Source organism: Mauremys reevesii, linkage group 3 (genome assembly GCF_016161935.1).
Source record: "Mauremys reevesii isolate NIE-2019 linkage group 3, ASM1616193v1, whole genome shotgun sequence".
In the NCBI taxonomy this organism is placed as follows: Eukaryota; Metazoa; Chordata; order Testudines; family Geoemydidae; genus Mauremys; species Mauremys reevesii.
Genome location: NC_052625.1, coordinates 206,536,420 through 206,561,740, shown reverse-complemented (window position 1 = coordinate 206,561,740; position 25,321 = coordinate 206,536,420). Strand labels below are relative to the sequence as shown.

The following is a 25,321-nucleotide window of genomic DNA, read 5'->3' as shown; positions in this document are numbered from 1 at the left end:
CAGAACTCCAGGTTCTTAATGTCAGCAGGCCAAGGGTACCCATGGCCCAGGAATTGCGGTACAGGACAGCTGGGGCAGGTTTTATCCTTAACGGAGAGACACCAATCAAATTCAGCTATAACTCACATCAGCAGCCGGTCCAAGTAGGCAATCGCATACGGGGAGAGGGACTTGATCCCCAGCACTGGAAGCATAATGCCAAGCCACACTGCATAAAAGGAGAAAGCTATTAGAACAGGACAGGGAGGAGTCTCTGAAGTGTTTCCTACCGACTGTCCGGCAACACGGCCAGCGTAAAAGGTAGGTATTTATAAGAGCTACACCCCTGCCTGAAGCTATCTGGGAGAGACAGGCAGGGAGATTAATGTTTTAAACGGCCAGAAATGTTTTTATATGTAAACCCAAAACAAAACTCCTGTCTGTCAGGTGTAGTACACACCTTGTTAAGGGGCATTATGCACACAGTATTGGGGAGAGTGTGAGTGTGAGGTTTTTTTTGAAGGTATTATGCCTCTCCACTGTTCTGTTTACCCACGTCAAGTATCCCACAACACACTGCAAAGCTGAAGTCAGCTTTGCCATTATACAGGACTGGTGTGTCCTAGCACAGGCTGGGATGGAGCTCTGCATCAGCTGGCTGGGAATGCAGTATCCAAAACAGAGCGTTGAAAAGTAACACATAAAGCAACAGGTTAAGGAACTGTTACAAACTGGTGGGCTTGAGAATGGCAAAGAGCTTTGCAACTTATACAAATCAGACTACAAATACTACCAGCTAAAACGCATACCTTTGAACTCCCCTTCTGTGTACGGTGAATATGCTGGGAGAAAAGAATTGCTTTCCAGAAGGACGATACATGTGTCTCCTTTTTTGTACTGTGCCACTTTGTCTTTGACAATCAATTTGGTCAAGGCTACATCTACACTGCAGCTCATGCCAGCATAACTTGTCACTCGGGTATGAATAAACCAACCCCTGAATGACAAGTTACTCTGGCAAAAACGCTCATGTGCACAGCGCTACGTCAGCAGAAGAGCTTCTCCTGCTGACAGCTTCTGCCACTCGCAGAGGTGGGATATTGATGCTGATAGGAGAGCTCTCTCCCATAGGCACAGAGCGTCTTCACCACACATGCACTAGCGGCACAGCCATATCGGTGTACGTATAGACATGGCCTAAGTTGGGTTCTTTGGTCTCGAACATTTTTAAGAATGCACTGCAAGTTTCCAAAGAAGTTAGGTGACCCCGGGCTTTTACTGTTGAAAATGATTTACCCTGGCAATGAAGAAGTCATGAAAGTGAGGTAAGAGAAAGCTAATCCCATTAGAGAGAGGAGCCTCACCACACATTTACAAGTCTTGCATTAATTATTTGGGGTCCCTCACCCACTGCGTCCCACAGCAACATGCCTGCAGTGACCTGCCTTTGCTATCTCCGATATGTGTCCTGTTGCAAAGCAAGTGCATGAGTGGAAATTAAGTTCACTCCCTGGATCTCCCCAGACTGCATCTTCTGGACTCGGGGAGCTCATCCCATTCTTACCTTTCAGTCCTTCAGTGAGGTCTGTGAATCCAGCTTGTCCCAGAGCCCACATGATTGTGAGGCATTTCATTGGCCTGTTCTGATGGGACCGTAACAGCTCTAAGTACTGAAGGGAAAATCAAACACGTTAAATTAAGTTAAGAAAACTCCACAGCCTCCCTCACCCCATAACATTCTCCCAAGAAAAGGCGGGAAGGCTCAGAGCAACATTTTACAAATCTGACCCGTAGCTAAGCCACTTTGTGCCATGGCTTTGCCATGGGAATTTGGGGACACGAAACAACACGACAAGAGAAGCTGAAACAAACCTGCAACTGAAGTGTTTGCACGAAGAGAGAGAACTAGACAAGATTCAAAGCAAAAAAAGTCGTAACACGAGACTAAAACAGGGGGTGAATTTTATATTCAGTGCCAGGCATTCCCCCAGGTGCAACAAACGCAGCTGTATCAGAGCAGATCTATTCCTTCGAAGCACAGGAGGGGAACAAATCTGTGCTCCAGCAGCAAGAGAGCTACCAAAATTAGGCTGCAAATGCCCTCGGCACAGGGTTAAAGGCCACAAGATACACACACGCCGAATAAATCAACGCTACCTGCAAGGGCATTTAAGATATAAGTGAGCTGCCACTAATATTATTCGCCCCAGAAGCTGAGACAGGCAGCGGGGAAAAACGTGAAAACCTGGTGAGAAGCCACTGCTGTCTTTTCAGTGCTGTGCACTCGGTTCTCTCCACACCAGTTACTGGTCCCCACGGCCTCTGGGCTTCAACTGCCCACAAATACTCAGACATACTGAAACAGGTCTGCATTCTCCTCACCCCCAGACTTGGCGCTAGGCCTCGCCCGCATACACAGCTGCAGTCCCTGCCCTGACCAGATTACACTTCAAGACAAGCTATAACAAATGGATGCAACCGACAAGAGGAAGGGCTGGAGAGCGCCAGGGTACTGCCCTAAGCTCAAGCCGCGACAGGCAGGCTAGGAGCACAGCAGGATCCTGCTCAGTCATTTAGAAGGATTTGGCGTTTTTTTAAACAAACAAATGAGAAGCTGCCCCTACGTGCCCCTGTCGCCAGCCGGATGATTTAGTCTAGCTGTGAGCTCTGTGTAGGACAGGAGGCAGGCTGAACAAATCACATTAATGAACCCTGACTCAGAGGCTTGGAAAGCAGCCTAGTTCTTCATTTCCGGATTCTCAGTTTCATCAGCTGAACAATACTTATGGCCCCAGAAAGGCAGGGTAATAAGAGGAGACCCTGACCCATAAACCCTCGGTATCAGAGGCCCGGGATGAGGCCTGAACTAAAGGAATGGTCAAGACTTCGCTAACGTAGAGCGAAGTTAAGCTGTGTGCCAGAGGCAGGCCCTGCTCACAGAAGCTGGCAAGAAGAAGGCTGCTAATTGGACAGATACACATATCTAAAGGGTCTCAAGTACTAATAGGATAAACACAGGCCAGGATGGCACCAGAACATTCCGGCACGAAGACATTCCACAGTGAAAATGAGGAAGAGGCCGACCCATCCTAAAGACACAGTCAAAAGGATAATACGATGGACAGACGTGTTTGTTCGAACCAACCTATACCAGGGGAGAGGCAGCACCCCAACACGCAGAGGGGTTGTACCTCGGTACGTCAGGAGTGATGTGTAACTTGTTTGTACCTGTGTATAAGAACACACCCCTGGGGCGGTGTCTTTGGCCAGCCTCGGCGGCAGTGGAGAGTCCCGCCACTGACCGAGCCGGTCCATTGTCAGGGGGCACTAGGTACTAGCAGAACCGTAGACATCTGATCCGGGGAGCTAGAGACTGTTTAGTTTGGCAATAAACCTGGCCGTGTGCCTTGGTACCTTATCAGAGTCTGTGGGGGTTCTCTCGGGGTTTACTGTGTCAGCGATCTGCAGAGCCGAGGCAGCACACAGAGGGAACACGCACGCAGCCGACTGTTATCAACACTGAACAGAGCAGAGCACCACACCAGTAGCGTCTGACAACACTGGTGACTCCGACCGCTGATCTGGTGAGTAAGCGAGCTCTCCTCTGTAGGAATCGCAATCTAACATGACAGAAAACCATGAGCTAGGGAACCCCCTTAACCCTTCCCTGCAAATCCCCAGAGTTTAAAAAATATAATGGGGAAGAAACATGGAATTAAATTTGTAAGGCTAGGGCAGAGACCGTAGCCTTGAAATGTAAAATATTGCAATCTATAACCATGGCTGTTAAATGGTTAAGACAACATGCCACAAAATTGGTGGGACAAGTAACAGAAACAAAGAAAGTGTTAAAAGAATCAGAAGATGCTACAAAGCCCTGGGCTGCTCTCACTCTCCTTGCAGGGCGGCAAGCAGTCCACAGACAACCAGCACAGGAACGGAATAAAACGTTGGAAACAGCTGCAAGAAACCTACAAAAAAATACATGTGCCGTCCCCTGTTATAAATATTGGTGGTTAACAGCAGGCTTCCGGTGCTACCCAGTGCCTGAAGAATGGGGACAGAAGTGGAAAAAGGTGGCCATAGTAAAATTAAAAGATGAAACGGGGTCCACTGCAGTGCAACCACCACCTTATGATAAAAGCCAGGTTCTGGTAAAACCTAAACTGGAACCTAGACTGGTGCCTGTCAGAACACCCCCGCCACCCATTTGGCAGGCACACAAAAGCAACAGACACTGGGGGAACAAATTCAGGTTTTACAAGAGCAGGTAACTACCCCCAATCTCCTCTCAGAGCTGGAATAAAAACCAGGGGCGCAGTTCCCAACTGTGCCGGTTCCCAACGGCTTTGACCCACAGAACCACACTCCACACTCATACCTAAAAATATAATCTTCTTTCTCAAATATTTTTACATACTGGTTAAGTTTTTTCCTTTATATGCTTCCTCATGCCTGGGCTACACTAGCGCGGGGGTTTGAACTAAGATACGCAACTTCAGCTATGCTATTCGCGTAGCTGAAGTCAAAATATCTTAGTTCGCCGTGAGGACGGCCAGGTAAGTCGGTGAGTCGACCACCACAGCTTCCCCGTCGACTCCACTTACTCCTCCTGCCGAGGTGGAGTACGGGCGTCCATTTGGGGATCGATTTATCGCGTCTAGACAAGATGCGATAAATCAATCCCCGATCCGGCGGGTAGTATAGACGTACCCTCAGTTTGCTAAACTCGCTGCTGCTGCCTGTACTTTCAAATACCTTGATGGAGTTAATCTCTCTTGGCTCAGGTCTCGCTACCTTCCTAGGTTGCCCTTTCCCCACCCCCCCACTTCAGCTCTGTCTCTCTGTTTTAAAAGTTAGAGTTTTTACAGAAACCTCCAAAAGATAAAGCAACTGAAAACAGAACAAAACAAGAAACAAAAAAAAGAAAACAAGATAAAAACTTTACTTTGAATAAATCCAGTAAATTAATTATTTTAACCCTTCAGGAATGCAACAGCTGGAATTATTCCTAACTTTCTGAAGATATGGTTATCTGATACCAAGGGTTTATGGTTCAGGGCTTCATCTTATTACAGGCGGAATAACTGATGCTTCTTAGGTGATGCCTATTCAACGAATGTGGGAATTTTCTGTAATGTTTTTATGATCCATATGCCAGCTGCGGTAGCCCTGTGCATTTGGCACTGCTATCCACTGAGGCCTGGTCTACACTTCCTCAACATAACGACATCACTCAGGGGTGTGCAAAATCCACTCCCGAGTGACACAGCTAAGGCAACCTAACCCCAGGGTTGACGCAGTTAAGGCGACTTAACCCTTGATATAGATGCAGCTAGGGCGACAGAAGGATGCTTCCGTCAAATGAGCTACTGCTGCTCGTGGAGACACATACATCAATGGAATAACCTGTGCTGCGGCTGCTGCAGTATGGCTACAGTGCGGCAGCTGTGCCACTGTCACGCCCGTAGCGCAGGCATTGCCTAGCTGGAAGCAGACCCTTCACAAGGACTCGCTCCAATCCATACGTGTGAATGGAGAATCTGGAAGGCTCAATGGAGCAGCAGAGAAGAAAAGACCTAAGCTGGAAACCAAAGAAGGAGTCAGGTGTGGACAGACATCTCTCAAGGGGGTCTGCTGGGACAGAGACAGAGAACAGAGCCAGTAAGGATGGGTGCAGAGCAATCCTACCTTGCCAGGAGCAGCGGCAAGAGACTCCTGTTTTTCCCCAGTATCCTAGTTCTTGCAAGCAGGTGCACGGCCCAGGAGCCGTATGAGAGAGAAGCTCGCACAGCCCCAGGATGCAATATGCCTGACTCTGCTGTTAGTGCCATTAGCCCCTCACTTTTCTAAACACACTTAGCCAGAAAAAAAGTCCAGCTCAAACGCCTGCCAGCCCGTTTGTTGCCAATACAGGGCCTTAGCGAGCTCCCCCGGCCGCTGCGCAGCACAGGCAGCTGTGTCCCAAAGTGAAACCGAGCGAGTCACTGTGGAGGCCTGGGGGTTGGATTTTTTAACATTCATTAAAGAAACTGCCTGTTCCACAGTGGCTCACAGAAACCTTCGGAGCCAGGCCAAAGAGCAGTTTTATGGAGGGACAAAGGAGGGAAGCTCATAGCATCCAGCTAACTCCAGGTTTTCCAGGGTGTAGCCTTCCAGCACTCAGACATGCCATCCAATTCTCACAGGAGGGGCCCCATCCACTCCCAGCCTTTTCTTCTTCTGGCCAGGGATTAATTAAAACAAACCATGAGCGGTCACATAAAAGTGAAGCTGTGGTTTGGGCTGGGTCACAGGAACACAGGGTTCAAACTATAATGGGCCAGAAAAACAGAGTCGTCAGCGCAATGGGATAGCACGAGCCAGAGCCACGGCCCAGGCCACAAACCGTAGTGACCGCATGGCCCACGTGCCAAAGTCAGTGGCATTCGTTTGCTTTGAGTGAGTGTGATATTACAAAAGTGCATCTCACTACTTAAGAGCAATAAGCAAAGCTAACAGGTAAACGTCCTTCTCCACTCTCTCCGGCCCAGAGACAAGAGTCGGTGCCCTCTAACAGGGAACCAGGTTACTAGACGGCAATGGGATTCTTCAAGGGAGTGGCACCTGTATTTACTGGGCCTCTACGTGTCTGGGCGGGAGCACTGACATCCACCTGTGAATGGTGGGCCATTTCTACCCTCTGGAAACTTTCCAACCACGTCCCTTTTGGGAATGCGGCTGTCAGGAATACACTCTACCTCAGTGGCTCTCAACCTTTCCAGACGACTGTACCCCTTTCAGGAGTCCGGTTTGTCTTTCGTACCCCCAAGTTTCACCTCAAATAGAAACTACTTGCTTATGAAATCAGACAAAAATACAAATGTGTCACAGCACATTAGTACTGACAAATTACTTACTTTCTTGTTGTTACCATATAATTATAAAATAAATCTATCGGAATATAAATACTGTACTTACATTTTAGTGTATAGTGTATCTAGAGCAGTATAAACAAGTCAGTGTCTGTAAGAAATGTTAGTTTGTACTGACTTCACTAGTGCTTTTTCTGTAGCCTGTTGAAAAAACTAGGCAATCTCTAGTTGAGTTGATGTACCCCCTGGAAGAGCTGTGTGCACTCCTGGCTGAGACCCACGGCTCTATCTGAATTATCCATCAGTATGATCTATGCATGCTGGTCAGCACATGGGGGTGCTCAGAAGGAACGTGGCTCCCTCCACTAAGCTAAGCAGATCCCTTGTGGCTCACAAAGCAAGAGATCTTTCTGAAGGGGAGGGATAGCTCAGTGGTTTGAGCATTGGCCTGCTAAACCCAGGGTTGTGAGTTCAATCCTTGAGGGGGCCACTTAGGGATCTGGGGCAAAAATTGGACCTGCTAGTGAAGGCAGGGGGCTGGACTCGATGACCTTTCAAGGTCCCTTCCAGTTCTAGGAGATTGGTATATCTCCAATTATTACCTTTTATTACCTAAGGACTGGCAGGACCCACTGCATAGGAGGGGAATCGCTGTTTGGTTTTACAAGCAGGCCAGCCTAGTAGCTGGACACACACATTCCGCTCACCTTGCCCAGATTCACTGTTGCAATTTTAGGCTTGTCCAACACCACTGCCTGTATGCAGATCCGGTATCCATGCAGCGACTCCCCTGCAAAACACGCGACACCAGGCTCAGACTAGGCTGGAGTCCCAGCAGTTGGAGGTTATGTTGCTTTTAAACACATCTCCCTCCCCCCACGTCCAAAAATGGAAGGGTTACCCCCCATCCGCCAAGCAGCACACCCAGCTAGGTTCGCACAACCCGCTCCCCGGTCCAGCGGCTCTCTCTCTCTGGCGCACTAACCCTTTCATAACAGAGGTGGGGCCCAGCATGATGCTTTGGGGTCCATTTCCTTCTGATCCACTCTCCTTGCTTTCCATTCCCATTCTGGGTCCCTCCCTCTGATCTCAGCCATGCTGTGAGCACACACCTGCCTCTGCTAGATTGGAAGTACAGTCCCACCGCAGGAGATAATCACCCCCACTGTGGTGATCCCCAGCAGCCCCTGACCCACTCACTCCACAACAGAGTCACCAAGTTTCTGAGAAAACATCACCAATAGCTTCTCCGGGCAGAAAAACCTCCTGCCTAGCCCAGGCTTCCAAGGAATGCAGAGGTGGCTGCTGCTGGCTCCCAGACAGATTCTGCCCCGGGGTAACTCAGTGGAGCAGCCTGGGGCTAACCCCACCCTTGTTTAAATTACAAAGGGACACGGGGGAGGGGAGCAGGAAGACAGTGGGCGGTGATGGTTATGAGAAGCAGCTCATTCATTCCTTACTGCTTCACTATGATCACGAGTTGTGCGCACTGCAGCCACTCTGCAGCACAAAACCTGTGGCAGCTCCCTGTGAATTAAAAGTGGGATCAGCACATGACTGGAATGGTGCTGCTAAAATGATCAGCAGTGAAATAGTTAATGTCAGTATTTTTGTTATCTTTAGGTTTCAGAGTTAACACTTGTTGAGACAAATGAGGCAATTCACACCTCTCAGAGCTATTGTTTCAGGCAGCCCACAGATTTACAAATTGACAGCATCAGTTCACACGCTGGTCACATGTTCTCGGTTTTCTTATTTAAACAGCAGCTCAGGTTCTGGATCTGTTTGCAGGTATTGGGGGGGGGGAAAGACTAGTACTGCAGCAAACTTTGCAGCCACAAGACATGGAGCCCCCCAGCAATGATGGCATGCACACTGCAAGCATCATATAATGATCACTCTAGGCTTGCTTTTGAAAGCTTTGGTATATGCCAAAAATACAAGGGAAAAAAGGGGCTGGGAGGAGGGTATTTTCTGGGAGGCGTTCTCAGCTCAGGAATTCCCTCCCTGCCACAGTCCAATAGAGCCCAAATCTGAGCTGCAACTACCAGAACAGGAAATCCGTCAAAACAGGTTCCCCCCAGCAGTCTGCACGCTTTACCGTACACGCGCCTACAAGCTATTAAGATGGCTGCTAGTGATAAACAGAAATACACAGAGAGAGATTCCTGTAGCTTCAAAACCTTCCTCAGCCCCAGAATGTCTCAACCCTAGGCTGGGCCTGTGAACGAGCTTCCTGCACGAGCAGCTCTTGGAACAACAGAGCACAGGCAGTGCCTGTAGCCTAGAGACCCACTGAACTGACCAGGCTCTGGTCCACTCGGCTCTTACCAGGACTTTTGTCCAGCTCTTGCAACATGGTATAAATACAGTGGTCGAAGAAGAGCTCCAGCACGCTGGAGGCTTTCACTAGCAGGGACTTGATGATGCTTCTCAGCTCCTTGCTCACGAGGCTGTAGGGGTAATCTGGAGCCAGAAGAACACACAAGTGTGAGGGAATTTCATGGGCCCACATTAATGCATGCTACTATCAAAGCTTGCAAGTGGCTTCAAGGAAACATGGCAATCCCAGATCATGTGCAATGCAGGGTCAACAAGCAACTCTTATTCTCAGTTATGCCAGAGTAGGAATAAAAAGATTATTTTCTAACTGCTTGTTTCACTGGAGTCACGTGGGATTTGGGGGGGAAAACATCGCAGTTCTGCCTCTGTCTTCTAATCTACAGGAATGAGTGCTGCATTCAGAACCTCGGTGGCTTGGCAATGCATAAAGCAGAAGACACTCCTGCAAATCATCTCTCTTTACAATTGTCCCTTTCAAGATGGATGAACAGAGACCTTTGTATTCAGATTCTTGCCTGCAGGTAGACAGTGACCCACCAATGGAGCAAGTCATGCTGGCCTATGATTAAATCCCAGGGCTTGGCTACACTTACAAGTTGCAGCGCTGGTGGAGGCTTTCCAGCGCTGCAATTAACACCCCGTCCACACTTGCAGGGCACAACCAGCGCTGCAACTCCCTGGTTGCAGCGCTGGCTGAAAACCCATCCGGGTTGGGGTATAAGAGTGCAGCGCTGGTGACACCAGCGCTGCTCAGCAGGTGTGGACACTCACCAGCGCTTTACCTGTCCTCCAGGGAATAAGGAGCTATCCCAGAATTCCTGTTCAGCCACTCTGCACATCAGTTTGCACTCTACTGCTCTTGCCTCAGGTGACCCGCCCTTTAAATGCCCCGGAAATTTAAATTCTCCTTCCTGTTTGCTGCAGCCAGGTGTGGAGTGCAATCAGTTAATCAGTTACAGGTTACAGGTAACCATGCCTCCACGCGGCAAACGAGCCCCAGCATGGAGCACAGGTGAATTGCAGGACCTCATCAGTGTTTGGGGTGAGGCGTCTGTTCAGGCACAGCTGCGCTCGGCCGTAGGAATTACGATATCTTTGAGCAGATATCAAGGGACATGCTGGATAGGGGCCATCAACGGGACGCACTACAATGCAGGGTGAAAGTTAAAGAGCTGCGGAGTGCCTATTACAAAGCCCGAGAGGGGAATCGCAGATCCGGATCCGCCCCCACGACCTGCCGTGTTTACGTGGAGATGGACAACATACTTGGGGGTGACCCCACTGCCAATCCCAGGGTAACGATGGACACTTCTGAGCAGGCTGGGGGACAGGAGGAGGAGGAGGCTGCGGGGGGGGGAGAGGAAACCGCGAGTGAAGCTCCTGGGATGGGGGAAGAAACCGCAGATTCCCTGGAGGCATGCAGCCAGGAGCTCTTCTCAAGCCAGGAGGAAAGTACCCAATCGCAGCAGCAGCCAGCAGTTGCAGAAGGACAGGCAGAGGAGCGGTGTACCGGTAAGCGGCTTTTATTTTCTGGGTGGAAATGTTTCTGGAGAGGAAGGGGGGTTATGGATGCATGCATGGCAGCGTCTAGATGTGGAATAGCCCGTTGATGTGGTCTATCACGTCGCGTAATCTGCTTCAGTTATCTCAGCAAAAGCTTCATCCAGAGCGTGGGCAATATGCCTGCGCAGGTTTATAGGCAGAGCCACTGTGTCCCTTGTCCCAGTGACGGTGACGCGTCCGCGCCACTCTTCGGCCAGGGGGGGGGGGACCATTTCTGAACACAGGCACGCCGCATAGGGTCCCGGGCGGAATCCACATTGCTCTAAAAGAGCCCCGCTGTTCCCTAGTGACTGCAGTAGGGAAACATCTTCCAGGATTAAGTCCTGTGAAAATGTTGGGAGACTCTTTAGTGAAGAGATAGGAGATAAGATCACCCCTGCATCTGCATCTTCACTCAACCCCTCTAGCACTCCAGATTACCCAAGCAACCAGCTCCTCTCACTCAAGCCCCACTCCTCACTCACCATTTCGTGGCTTCTGTTGTGTTTTCCTTTTGGGATAAAGAATGCAAGTGAGAACTTGCAAGTGAGAACTCCCTCAGTGTAACAATTCATGTCTGGAGATAGTGGATACAATGCTGCCCGTGTTAAATGTTGTCATTTCTGTGTGTACAGTGACCTTGACTGGACTGCCCAGATGTTCAACATCACAGAGGCTTCAAAATTTGAGAAAAATCCCGAAAGAGCAAAGAGGACATGCTGAAAACTGTTCTTCAGCACTCTGCTACAGAGAGAAAAGAATTGAAGGAGTGGCGAGAGAAAGAAAGCAGGACCCGCAAGAGAAATGCAGTGGCCAAGAGGAAAAGCACGGAGCGGCTGCTAAGCATCCTGGAGCGCCAAGCGGAGTCTATAGAGTCACTCGTTGCCATGCAAGCAGAGCACTACCGTGCTACTCCCCCACCCGCCCGTCCTTTGTGCCTTGTGCCCCAATGTCAGCTCCAACCACCTTTCCCCAGCATCCAGGCTCTTACCACCACCAGCTGCCTCCAACACCTGTACGTTCCCCAACCAGCCCTGATACCTACCACCACCCTTACCCTCTGCATTCAACCCCATCACCATGCAGTATATGCACCCTGAAGTGCAGGATTCATTAAACAACAATCCAGACATGGCATATGCAAACTTGTGACTGTACAGTTCACCAACCCACACCCTTGCCCTCTTGTGTTAATGAAATGTTGTGTGTCTGTCTGTCTGTCAAGGAAGTTTTTTTCTTTTCAATAAAACAATTCTTGGCTTTGAAAACAGTCTTTATTATAGCAGATAGTGAAAGACACCTTAGCCCAGTAAAGAAAGAGGCACTGCAAATCATATTATTATTATGGATAATAGAATAACAGTGTAAGCAGTGCAATTCACTCCCATGCAAGGCAGCAAACATTACTGTTGGCTTTCAGCCTCAAATTCTTCCCTCAAGGCATCCCTAATCCTTGAAGCCCTGTGCTGGGCCTCTCTATTAGCCCTGCTCTCTGGCTGTGCATATTCAGCCTCCAGGACTTGAACCTCGGTGGTCCATGCCTCACTGAATGTTTCACCCTTCCCTTCACAAATATTATGGAGGGTACAGCAAGCGCTTATAACCGCGGGATGCTGCTTCCCCCCAAGTCTAGCTTCCCATACAAACATCTCCAGCGAGCCTTTAAACGCCCAAAAGCACACTCCACAGTCATTCTGCACCGGCTCAGCCTGTAGTTGAACCGGTCCTTGCTCCTGTCAAGCTTCCCTGTATAGGGTTTCATGAGCCAAGGCAGTAACGGGTATGCGGGTCTCCAAGGATCACAGTGGGCATTTCGACATCCCCTACTGTGATCTTCCTGTCTGGGAAAAAGTCCCTGCCTGCATCTTCCTGAACAGGCCACTGTTCCGAAGATGCGTGCATCATGCACCTTTCCAGGCCAGCCTGTGTAAATGTCAATGAAACGCCCGCGGTGATCCACAAGCGCCTGGAGAACCATAGAGAAATACCCTTACGATTAACGTACTCTGATGCCAGGTGGGGGCCAGAATAGGAATATGCGTCCCATCTATCGCCCCTCCACAGTTAGGGAAACCCATTTGTGCAAAGCCATCCACAATGTCCTGCACGCTCCCAGAGTCACGGTCTTTCTTAGCAGGATGCGATTAATTGCCTTGCAAACTTGCATCAAAAAGATTCCCACGGTCGACTTTCCCACACCAAACTGTTTCCCGACCGAACGGTAGCTGTCTGGATTTGCCATCTTCCAGATTGCAATAGCCACCCGCTTTTCCACCGTCAGGGCAGCTCTCAATCTTGTGTCCTTGCGCCGCAGAGTGGGGCGAGCTCAGCACACAGTCCCATGAAAGTGGCTTTTCTCATACGAAAGTTCTGCAGCCACTGCTCGTCATCCCAGACTTCCATAACGATGTGATCCCACCACTCAGTGCTTGTTTCCGATCCCAAAAGCGGCGTTCAACGGTGCTGAGCATTTCCGTGAATGCCGCAAGCACTCTAGTGTCACACGCGCAGACAAATCCATATTGATATCATCGTCGGACTCCTCACTGTCACTTTGGAGCTGAAGGAATAGCTCGACTGCCAAACGTGTTGTGCTGGTGACACTCATCAGCAGAGTCCTCAGCAGATCGGGCTCCATTTGCCACAGAAATCGCGATTCACAGAGAGTAACAGAAAGACACTCACAATGGCGCCAAACGCTGCCGGAATGAATGCTGGGATGTGAAGCGATGCACCACGGGGCGCTGGCAAACAGGAAGCGGAATGACCCGCACACTTCCTTCCCCTTCCCACAATACTCAGCGCCAAAACGGCGCCAAAACGGTACGAGGTGTTCTGTGGGATAGCTGCCCACAATGCACCTCTCAATACAGCGCTGGAAAGTGCTGCAAGTGTGGCCACACTGCAGCGCTGGTAGCTGTCAGTGTGGCCACACTCCAGCGCTGGCCCTTACACAGCTGCATGAGCAGCGCTGTAACTCCCAGCGCTGCAACTTGTAAGTGTAGCCAAGCCCCCAGTTTCCCAGGCATCGGCGGTGCTCCAGAAGTGGGTTAGCAAGGACCACAGGGGTTCTTAAAATACAGGTGGGAGTCGCTAGATTATTAAGTGGGGGTCACAAGTATATGCACAAAACAGAGAGCAACTGCTATCAAATGGATCACTTCAATCTAGCGTTTCCGAAAGTTACACACACCTTTCCATCGCAACGTAGTGCATTTACTTCAAAAAGTATCGTAAACATAGAACGAAGCAACCATTGTTCCTAAACAAAATATACGTTTGTGGTATCACCACCTTCAGGAAGCTGGACTCTGAGGATTGTGGTATTGTGCGCGCAGGTTTGTTGTTTTGAGACTAAAAAGGTGGGACTGAGACAACATTCGAGGGCTTGACTGTTCAGCAGCTGAAGAGCTGCTTTAAACTGCAGACCAATCAGAACGTTGAGATCAGCAAAAAAGGTAATTTATAATGTAACAGTCAGCCACACAGGTGGGGTGGTGCTGGGGGGGAGCCCTGGCAGGGGCAATAGCCACTCCAAATCTGCCTTAGCCCGCCCCCGGAGCCAGCCTTCCCAGCACACATGTCAAACGTTGCACAGAAGTAAGGGTGCCATGGCATGGCATTGCCACCTTTACTTCTGCAGTCCTGCACTACTGCTGCTGCTGGCAGCGCTGCCTTCAGAGCTGGGCACCCAGCCAGCAGCCGCCGCTCTCCAGCCACCTACCTCTGAAGGCAGCAGGCTCTCCTGGCCGTGGTGCAGCTTTCAGAGCTGGGAGGCTGTGAAAAGTGATTAACAAACATACAAGTATCACTTTCCACAGCAGACTTCGCGCCCCATTGCCGCCTTCACTTCTGCGCTGCTGCTGGCGGCGGGACTGCTTCTGCTTTCAGAGCTGCCCGGCTCTGTAGCTGCGCCTCTGTCAGCAGCAGCGCAGAAGTTAAGGTAGTAATGGGGCACGAAGTCTGCTGTGAAAAGTGACATCGACAAAGTTTCTTTGTGCCCTCCCCAGTATTAAACAGTAATTTAACAAATTAACTTTTACGCTTATCACAATCATTCAATAAAAATGTGTTTTAGTCTTAATTTAAAAGCAGTGAGAAAATGTAAATTCATTTTGAACAGCATTTAAAATAGTGTTAAATATAAAAAGGTGTTTTTAATTTATCAGAGGAGTCGCAATCAGAGGCTTGCTGTCTGAAAGGGGTTGCCAATACAAAAAGCTTGAGACCCATGGCCATACAGGAACTTTGTTGTCCAATTTTAGAACCGCAGGTGAGAAAACGTAGGCTCTTGTGGAGCAGGTCGGATTAAGGAAAGTCACTAATTTGTCAGTCCTCTGCCATGTGCGAAGACAGTGACTTTTTAACTGGCGTATACACACATCGAATTACAGAAGGATACAAAATGAAGCGAGTGCCCCATGCTTTATCTGCAGTGTCACAGATGAGGTTTATGATTCTGTTCCACCCTCGAGGTACACAAAAGCCTGCTGACTGAGGAAAAGCTACTTGTTAAATGAAAAACATCTCGCTCTGTATAACGTGTGCACACGCAAAGTACCTGAAACAGATGGGTGCCAGCACACGGCTCATATGCAGAGTGAGCTTTCAAATCCAAAGATTACAATCCAGTGGCTGCTTGGAAGCCAGTCTCCATGTTTGCTCTGGTGGCTGCTGAACTAGCAGTAGCCACTATCAAAAATGTTGTGCAAGCCTAGCATAGATAAGGCCAAAGTCAACGTGTTCCGCACTTTGCTCATTTAGCCCTCGGATTCCAAGGCCAGAAGGGACCACGGGGACCATCTAGCCCAGTGGTTCCCACACCTTTTACGTCGTGCCCCTCCTTACCGCTGTCCATGCTCCACACACATACACCCCCCGGGAGCCTTGCTTGGGAGCCAGGGCTAGCGCCACGGCTGAGGGCGGAGCTGGTGGTGGGTGGGGGCCAATGGCTGGAAGGGGGAGAGGGAGCAAGGGCCCCTCCCTCCCCCCATGGGGGTTGGCCTGGGCGCCGCCACCCCCCCAATGTTCCCCTACACCCCCTTAAACATTCCTCTCCTCCCCTCCCCCCAGCAGGGCACACACCCCAGTTTGGGGACCACTGATCTAGTCTGACCTCCTGACAACTTCAAAAAATAATTCCTAGAGCCTATCTTAATTTAAAAGCAGCAAAGAGTCCTGTGGCACCTTATAGACTAAGGGACGTATTGGAGCATGAGCTTTCGTGGGTGAATCCCCACTTCGTCGGATGCATCCGAAAGCTCATGCTCCAATATGTCTGTTAGTCTATAAGGTGCCACAGGACTCTTTGCTGCTTTTACAGATCCAGACTAACGCGGCTTCTCCTCTGATATTATCTTAATTTAAAAATTGTCAGTGATGGAGAATCCACCACAGCCCTTGGTAAGTTGTTCCACTGGTTAATTACTCTCCCTGTTAAACATTTACCGTAGTGCCAGTCTGAATTTGTCTAGCTTCAACCTCTATCCATTGGCTCTTTCTCTGCTAGATTGAAGAGCCCATTATCAACCATTTGTTCCCCATGTAACTATTTACAGATTGTGATCAAGTCACCCCTTAACCTTCTCTTTGCTAAGCTAAATAGATTGCGCCCCTTGAGTCTATCATTATACGGCAGGTTTTCTAATCCTTTAATCATATTCATGGCTCTTCCCTGACCCTTCTCCAAATTATCAACATCCTTCTTGAACTGTGGGCACCAGAACTGGACACAGTACTCCAGCAGCAGTCACGCTAATGCCAAATAACCTCTCTGCTCCTACTGGAGATTTACATTTATGCATCCCAGGATCACATTAGCTCTTTTGGCCACAGTGTCACATTGGGAGAGCATGTTCAGCTGATTATATGCAATACGTAAAAATGGCCTGCATTCTTGTTACTAAATGTATACATTTAGCCGTATTAAAACACACATTGTTTTTGTAAACTGGGTGCAAGCAGAGACCCAGATAGCTCTGAATCAGGGACCTGTCCCCTTCAATATTTACCACCTCCTCAGTTTTTGGGTCAACTGCAAACTTTATCTGTGATGATTTTATGTTTTCTTCTAGGTCATTGATAAAAAGGTTAAAGAGTGTACAGTCTAGAACTGATCCCAGCAGGATCCCCCACTAGAAACACACCTCATTTACAGTTACATTTTGAGACCTATCTGTGAGCCAGTTTTGAATCCATTTAATGTGTGCAGTGTTAATTTTATATCATTCTAGTTTTTTAATCAAAATGTTATGGGGTGCCATCCAATGCCTATAGAGAAGTCTAAGTATATTATCTCAACACTATTATATTGAGCAAATAAACTTATCATAAAAAAAGATGTTAAGTTAGTTTGACAGGATTGATCTTCATACACCCATGTTGCTTTGCACTAATTATATTTCCCTATTAATAGTCTTGTATCAGCTGCTCCATTATCTTGCCAGGGATCAACGTCAGCCTGACAGGCCCGTAGTTACCTGGGTCATCCCGTTTACCTTTTTAAAAACTGGCACATCAGCAACCTTTTTCCAATCTTCTGGAACTTCCCCAGTGCTCCAAGACTTATTGAAAAATCAACATTAATGGCCAGCTCTTTCAAAACTCTTGGATGCAAGTCATCAAGACCCACTGATTTAAAAAAGTCTAACTGTAGTAGCTTCTGTTTAACATCCTCCAGAGATACCAGTGGAGTGGAAAGAGTGCTATCATCACCATATGATGAGACCATATCATGTGTCTTTTCCCCAAATACAGAATAGAAATATTTATTGAACAGTTTTGTCTCTTCTGCATTATTGATAATATCATCATTTCCATTTAGTAGTGGACCAATACCACTGTCAGGATTCTTTTTGTTCCTAATATATTTTTAAAACTCCTTATTGTCCTGAACTCTACAGCCATAGATGTCTCCTTGTGTCCCTTGGCTTCCCTGATCAAAAATTTTCTACAATTTTTAACTTCTGATTTATATTCATTACTGTCAACTTACCCTTTCTTCTATTTGTTTTTATATATATATATATATATATTTATTTTATAGCTGCCTTCACTTCCCTTCTAAACCAGATAATTTTTTTTTTTTTTTTTTTTTATCAGCACGGCCTTCTTCCTCGACTGTGCCTTTGGAAGCATGTAGTAAAGTGTCCTTAAATGATTAAATTTTTCTGATTAAACTCTTCCTCCCAGCTGACCTGGCTCATAACTGTTTTCAGCTTTGTGAAATTGGCCCTATTAAAGCACCAAAGATGTATATTACTAGCCTGGACTTTATGCTGGTTGCGCATGATAAATGTGATCACTTGTACCTAAACTACCATTAATTTTTAGTTCTGTGATCAGTTCCTCTCTATCTGTTAGGATGAGGTCTAATGTAGAAATTTCTTTCCCCGGGTTGGCTGCAACTTTCTGGATTAGGAAATTGTCATCTGTGCTGTTGAGAAATTCCAAGGATGTTTTACTACTGGCAGCATGAGACCTCCCACATGTGTCACTCAAACTAAAGTCCCCCGTGATTATGCACCTTTTTCTGCTACACATTACAGACAGGTGCATAAGGAAGCTGACATCTGGTTCCCTGCTGTGATTTGATGGTCTGTAGCAGACACCAACTAACACCCCATCTTGTGCTCTCACCCGCCAGGACAATGATCTGTGCCTATGAGGGACAGAACTACAACAGAACTACAGCCCTAATGAGCGCTGGTTTTCTTTAGCATATTGTGTATTAACTCAACCTCAGGTTCAAGATTTTTCCTCTGTGATGTAAATATGCAAAGATAAAAATGGGAGCAGGTTTGTAAGGAAGGGATCAATTTGGGTTTAAAATTAGACCTGTATCTTAGAGTTACAATTTGAAAGTTTCCTTATGGTGATGATTAGACCACTAGCTATTAAGCAGATTGGCTAATTTTAAGCACCATGTCACACAGACCTGCTCTGAGCAGAGTGGTAAAAATGCCTGGGTCCTGTTTACACCACAGGTTCCACCACTGCAACCCCTTTTCTGAGTGCACCCGTGGGTGTTGAGTTATGGGCCCATTTTTGCCTAGCTCAAGGGTGCATCAGAACTGACCAAGATGTCTGTGTTAGCAGGCTGGCATCAGCGTTTGTAAAGCAACATGCAAGACGAGAGCATGGCTATCAGGATGAGGTTTTACTGCTCTCATGCCACTCGAGCATTTCACACTGGACAGTTTGTTATTTAAAGAGTCACTGACCAGGAATATGCTGGCTGAGCGTGGGGTCACTCCGAGGGGTCTGCAGCTTGTAGTTTAGATATCCAGCCAGGTCTTTAACCCACACAGATGGGTTCTCAGGAAACACATTCTGACTTTTATCCAGCTCCTTCTGAAGTTCTGTCAAATCAAGCTGTAAAAGACACACAAAGAACATGGTATAAAATCTCAATCTGAGAGTCAGAGAACAGCTCTGAAACCTAACTACCCTCAGTATGGAAAAGCGAGATCTGAAATATAAGTTAGTTCAGGAGGATCGTGTAAAGAGGCAGCTGAACTGAATTTCCATCTGTACTGGTGCAAAGAGAGTCCTGCATTTCCAATACAGGCCATAGAGGCTTCCCAGACCCGCAACCATCACTGCTCCCCGCACTCGCCAATCCTTTGCGTCATGACATGAACAGCAGCAGTTGCATGGACACACAAGATCTGGTTTTGGTTTTTTATATAGAAACTATTAAAACTAGTGAAGCCCCGTGCTGAGGGCGAAGAGAGAATAAAAAATATGCAGGGACCTGAGCACGTGTCCAGAACTAACAGATTTTTATAGCAACACTGAAGTCAGTAAAGCAAATAAAAATAACACACTGTTCTAAACTGAAAAGAGACTACGCAGAACTTTCATATTCATGGGGAGCAAGAAGGTGCAAGTCAGAGCTGGTGACTAAAATATGTTTTCACCACCTTCTGCACCTGTTAGCACTAGCAAGCCAACAGCTGAAAGGGAGTCACAGCTGGACCTGACTATTTCTTGCAGCAACAGAACTATTTGCTAAGTTTCAATTACAAGGCCAATTGGTTCAATTTGTGCATCCCACCAACTGGCAAGGGGAAAAACAGGTGTTACCAAAGGCATAATCTGAAGATAATGAGATGGCATGTAGCTGCATTTTCCCTAGCAGTCTGAGAGTCAACCATGCTGAGTTGTACACACTTACCACTATGCACAACTTTGTGTCAGAATCAGTGCACTTTGGGGTGTGAACCTGCACAGAGACCTGGAGGTAGGAAATGACTTGATAGCAAGATTCCTTGCTTGTCTGAACAACCCAAAACCAGCACAGTGGGCCAATAACTAGTCTACTAAGCTGTCATGGGATAAAAGAAAAGGTCCTTTCATGGATTGAGAACTGGTTAAAGGACAGGGAACAAAGGGTAGGAATTAATGGTCAATTCTCAGAATGGAGAGGGGTAACTAGTGGTGTTCCCCAAGGGTCAGTCCTAGGACCAATCCTATTCAATTTATTCATAAATGATCTGGAGAAAGGGGTAAACAGTGAGGTGGCAAAGTTTGCAGATGATACTAAACTACTCAAGATAGTTAAGACCAAAGCAGATTGTGAAGAACTTCAAAAAGATCTCACAAAACTAAGTGATTGGGCAACAAAATGGCAAATGAAATTTAATGTGGATAAATGTAAAGTAATGCACATTGGAAAAAATAACCCCAACTATACATACAATATGATGGGGGCTAATTTAGCTACAACGAGTCAGGAAAAAGATCTTGGAGTTATCGTGGATAGTTCTCTGAAGATGTCCACGCAGTGTGCAGAGGCAGTCAAAAAAGCAAACAGGATGTTAGGAATCATTAAAAGGGGATAGAGAATAAGACTGAGAATATATTATTGCCCTTATATAAATCCATGGTACGCCCACATCTCGAATACTGTGTACAGATGTGGTCTCCTCACCTCAAAAAAGATATTCTAGCACTAGAAAAGGTTCAGAAAAGAGCAACTAAAATGATTAGGGGTTTGGAGAGGGTCCCATATGAGGAAAGATTAAAGAGGCTAGGACTCTTCAGTTTGGAAAAGAGAAGACTAAGGGGGGACATGATAGAGGTATATAAAATCATGAGTGATGTTGAGAAAGTGGATAAGGAAAAGTTATTTACTTATTCCCATAATACAAGAACTAGGGGTCACCAAATGAAATTAATAGGCAGCAGGTTTAAAACAAATAAAAGGAAGTTCTTCTTCACGCAGCGCACAGTCAACTTGTGGAACTCCTTACCTGAGGAGGTTGTGAAGGCTAGGACTATAACAATGTTTAAAAGGGAACTGGATAAATTCATGGTGGCTAAGTCCATAAACGGCTATTAGCCAGGATGGGTAAGGATGGTGTCCCTAGCCTCTGTTCGTCAGAGGATGGAGATGGATGGCAGGAGAGAGATCACTTGATCATTGCCTGTTAGGTTCACTCCCTCAGGGGCACCTGGCATTGGCCAGTCGGTAGACAGATACTGGGCTACATGGACCTTTGGTCTGACCCGGTACGGCCTTTCTTATGTACTTCAAGATACGTTCTTACCATTGTCACCCTCTGCCTATTTGGCACATCTTGTTTTAAAATTAGATTGGAAGCTCTTCAAGGCAGGGACCATCTCTTGCTACATCTGTAAACACGCCCAAAGCCAGGAGGGCCTGTTTGCCTGGAAACATTACTGGATCATTGTGCAAGAACTAAACATCTAGTCCACTGCACCCTCAGGGACCAGCCATGTACGCATCCTAACTTCTAGTCTAAAAGCCAGGTTCTTTATCCCCTTCCACACTCATTCCGCTTGGACTGCTCTTTTTAATGCCTAACTTCTATCCTTCTTGTAAAACACAAACACAATTAACACTGACGTACAACGTGAATTTGGCTTAAACCAGAAATCAAATGTAAATGGTAACGTCCTTCTCCGACAGAAATGTACCAGATACCCCTATGATGAGCATGGAGTAAGAACCTAAATTAAAGAGAAAGAACTGAATACAGGAGCCCAGCAGACAGCTGGTGTACCAGGTCTTCATTATGCCATGACAAGTTTCAATGTAATCCTTGTTTGTTTGGCTTTTCTGAGAGAGTCAGTCTACACTCAGGTACCACGCCAATGGGCGCTGTATAAGCACCTAGGCAGACAAACACTGTAGCACATTTACTTAGAACATGTCAAGCTCGCACCAGCTGAACTGCAGCCCATTTCACCAAGAGGTGTGATAAACAAGATGTGAGAGAACATTCCCAGCAGTGAAGCCTTCATAGAGTTCCTCCCAGAGAGCACGAGAAGTGGGCAGAAAAGAAGCCAGTGCTTCCTTTCTAGCCTGCTGGGGTCTGAAGGGACTTTCCTCCCTGCAGGAGCAACACAACTTCAAGTGCCTGTCGCAAAGGAGAAAAACAGAACTAATTCTTGCAATCACGTTTCTGCCAACCAAGTGACAAGATCATTCGCTCCACTCACGTGGCAGACAACAGGACTGGGATTATCAGTCATCATTACTGGGATTACAGGAGCACCCAGGAGCCCCAGTCATGGGCCAGGCCCCCATTGGCCGAGGTGCTGTGCAAACAGAGAACAAAAAGAAAGTCCCAGCCTGGGCTTTGGCCTGTCATAGCAACAAGGTGTTTGAGTTTTTAAAAAGGAAGACAAGTTTCACTTCAAATAATCAACGTGCCCTCCAAGAATGGCACTAGACACACCAAGGCAGTAGCCGGGAGTGCCCCTATCTCATCTCATTTGCACTGGTAGTACTGGAATGATGATACTGGGACAGAGACAGTACACTCCCTATCCTATTTTCTTCATCAAGATTTAACATTGTTATTAAAGCTAATGTTAAAATTATATAATACACAGGTTAAGAGTGTCTGTACATCCGGGCATAGTGCTTAAATTATCCAAAAGTACAAAGGTTGGTTTAAAAGTCAGACAATACATATAGTCTGTTAAAACTCCAAAGAGGCCCTACTGCTTTGCAGAGACGCTTATTCAGGCAGTGCAACAGTGAACCGCAAAACAACAGTTTGGCTCAGAGGACTAGGGCACGTCAAAGGCAGCAGCCTCTGAAATCTGAATTCTAGGAAGAGGTAAGATGGGCACTTTCCAGAACTGGTGCAGAAGGGAATGCTGCTCCTCAAGGCACATGCGTAGTTTGCTCATCCAGACTAGTGGAGCAGATTGTGATGCCCAATCTCCTATAGCTCTGAAACCATCACAGTCACTATCCGAGTCCCCAAGATGGAGGAGCAACAGAGAGAGAACAGCACAGGAGGTGGGAGGTCAGAAAACTTCACATTCTAGTGTACTCGGTTTTTACATTCTGCTGCTCCCATCCAGTTGAAATTACTAGCTAGCTCTTCCGAAAGCTGTTTTCCCTTTACATCATCTGACTTTTCTTATTCCTGTGAGATCACAGAACTTCTCCTTAGAGACATGTTTCTCCACTCTTCATTTTCCCTTACATGATTCTTTTAGCCCCCTGCATTCTTCCTGATCCCTTTTCACCTCACTCCCACATTTCACCACCTTGCTTTTCTTAAGATGAGCTTCACAGATTTCTACAACACAGCATGTGCCCACCCTGGTCTTTAATATGGAGGTGCAAACCCTGGAGATAACAGGTCCCAGCATGCAGTGTTCCAGGATGGTGAACTGCTTGCCGAGAACTGTCAGCGTCACCACCCTATTTTCTCCTATAAACGGAACAAAATCTCAGTCCCAGTGCACCATCTTGCCCCCATACCCAACACATACCCCTCAAAACCTGCCTGAGGGCTCACTTCTTCCATGCAACCTGCCACTGTAGCACGCATTAGTCAAATGACTTCCCCACCCTAACCCTAACAGTGGGTAGTCAAAGAAAGATGGAAAGGGGGGGAAATGAAGAGAACACTTTCCTACGGATCTTCCAGTGCATCTTTCCTCATCAGTGTTTGAATTTTGGAAGCTAAGAACCTCAAGCAAAGGACTAAACTTGTGTCTCAGACAGCACTGTGCAAATAGCTGATGCTTAATTACACTAATGCACACATCTCTGACAGCTCGATTTTACACAAATGAAGTGCCGCTCTTCACCTTCTGAAACATTAACATTGGGGTTGGAGACTACGGGCACCCTATGCTCTGCGGCAGCTCTGGGCCTGGCTTCTTGTGACATCACCAGGATGAGTTGAGATGAGCAGGCCCATCTACAAACTCCTGACTGCTGATACACTGCTCTTCACGCCCTTCTGCTTCAGTAATAGGAGGTACAAAACTCACAGCTTTCAGTGCATCCTCCAGCGTTCGGAATTTGCCTTGCTTGAGTCCTGCATCGACTGCAGTTGACTTTTTAGCATTTTTTCCCATGTTCTGTTTTTTGTGATGCTGCTCAGGGGCAGGGGCAGGGGCTGGAGGCACTTGCTCTTTGTTCTGCTTCTTCACGGTTTTCTCAAACCCCAGCTCAAAGATGGTGTCTGATGTAGTAATAGGTGCTACAAATAAGAAAAACAGGGAAGTGATCAGTTTGGCTGAGACAGTAGAGGCCGCTCAAGTAGAAGCAGATGTACTGGGATGAAGCACATCAGCTAAAACAGACCCCATAAAAAAGCAAATCCAGTATTAAGTGAATAAAACTTTTACAAATCAGGAACTACAGCTGCTTAACAAACCACTATCTCCCTTGTGCAGAGGCTTGGCACGGAGGTCAGTCTCCTTCCCTCCAGGCTGAGCCCTGGGCAGCAGGGTGGGCTGCATGGCAAGTGACCATTTAATGTAAGGAAGCATCTCTCCCTCCCTCCCTCCTACCCACCACAGGGGGGCTGGGGCAGGACTCGGCCCTGGCATGCCCATCACTGCGGTACCCACAGGCCAGTCTCATGGACACCAGGTCCTGCGGAGAGCTGTGCACCCTGGTGCTGGAGGGAGCAGAACAGACCCACGACAGAACAAATCCTCCCACAAGTCCTATGGGAACAGTTACCCAGAGCATTGGCTCTCCTGCGCCCCCGGCCGGCTCACCAATTCCTGTACAGTGGGGCCGAGCCCGGCTCGCAGGTGGCATCAGCTCTGAGCCCCAGGGCCGGCCTCTGCTCCCACTTACAGGGCCTGGTGCTGAGCCCCCCAGTGCAGGCTAGGGGCCCGCCCGCCCGCACCCCCTGAGGGGCCAGACCCGCTCCCCCGCTGGGCCCACCCCCGCCCACACCCCCTGAGGGGCCAGACCCGCTCCCCGCCGGGCCCATCCCCTGAGGGGCCAGACCCGCTCCCCGCTGGGCCCACCCCGCCCGCACCCCTGAGGGGCCAGACCCGCTCCCCGCCCGCCCGGCCTGCACCCCCACGGGGCCCAGCCCCGCTCCCCGCACCCCCACGGGGCCCAGCCCCGCCCGGCCCGCACCCCACGGGGCCCAGCCCCGCTCCCCGCCCGGCCCGCACCCCACACGGGGCCCAGCCCCACTCCCGCCCGGCCCGCACCCACACGGGGCCCAGCCCTGCTCCCCGCCCGGCCCGCACCCCACACGGGGCCCAGCCCTGCTCCCCGCCCGGCCCGCACCCCACACGGGGCCAGGCCCCGCTCCCCGCCCGCACCCCCCGCGGGCCCAGCCCGCTCCCCGCCCGCA

At 48.3% G+C, this 25,321-nt stretch overlaps 1 protein-coding gene across 1 annotated transcript in view; it reads right to left on the bottom strand.

Moving 5' to 3' along the window:
• The window catches only part of TMEM214 (transmembrane protein 214), a 60,891-nt gene that overhangs the window by 14,714 nt on the left and 20,856 nt on the right, over positions 1-25,321 (bottom strand). Inside the window, exons 4-9 of the mRNA XM_039530853.1 lie at positions 23,988-24,199; positions 18,941-19,091; positions 9,165-9,299; positions 7,541-7,623; positions 1,544-1,649; positions 127-208 (exon numbers count right to left, since the gene is read on the bottom strand). Of these exons, the coding sequence (XP_039386787.1) occupies positions 127-208; positions 1,544-1,649; positions 7,541-7,623; positions 9,165-9,299; positions 18,941-19,091; positions 23,988-24,199 (769 nt within the window). The remainder of the gene's footprint in view (positions 1-126; positions 209-1,543; positions 1,650-7,540; positions 7,624-9,164; positions 9,300-18,940; positions 19,092-23,987; positions 24,200-25,321) is intronic.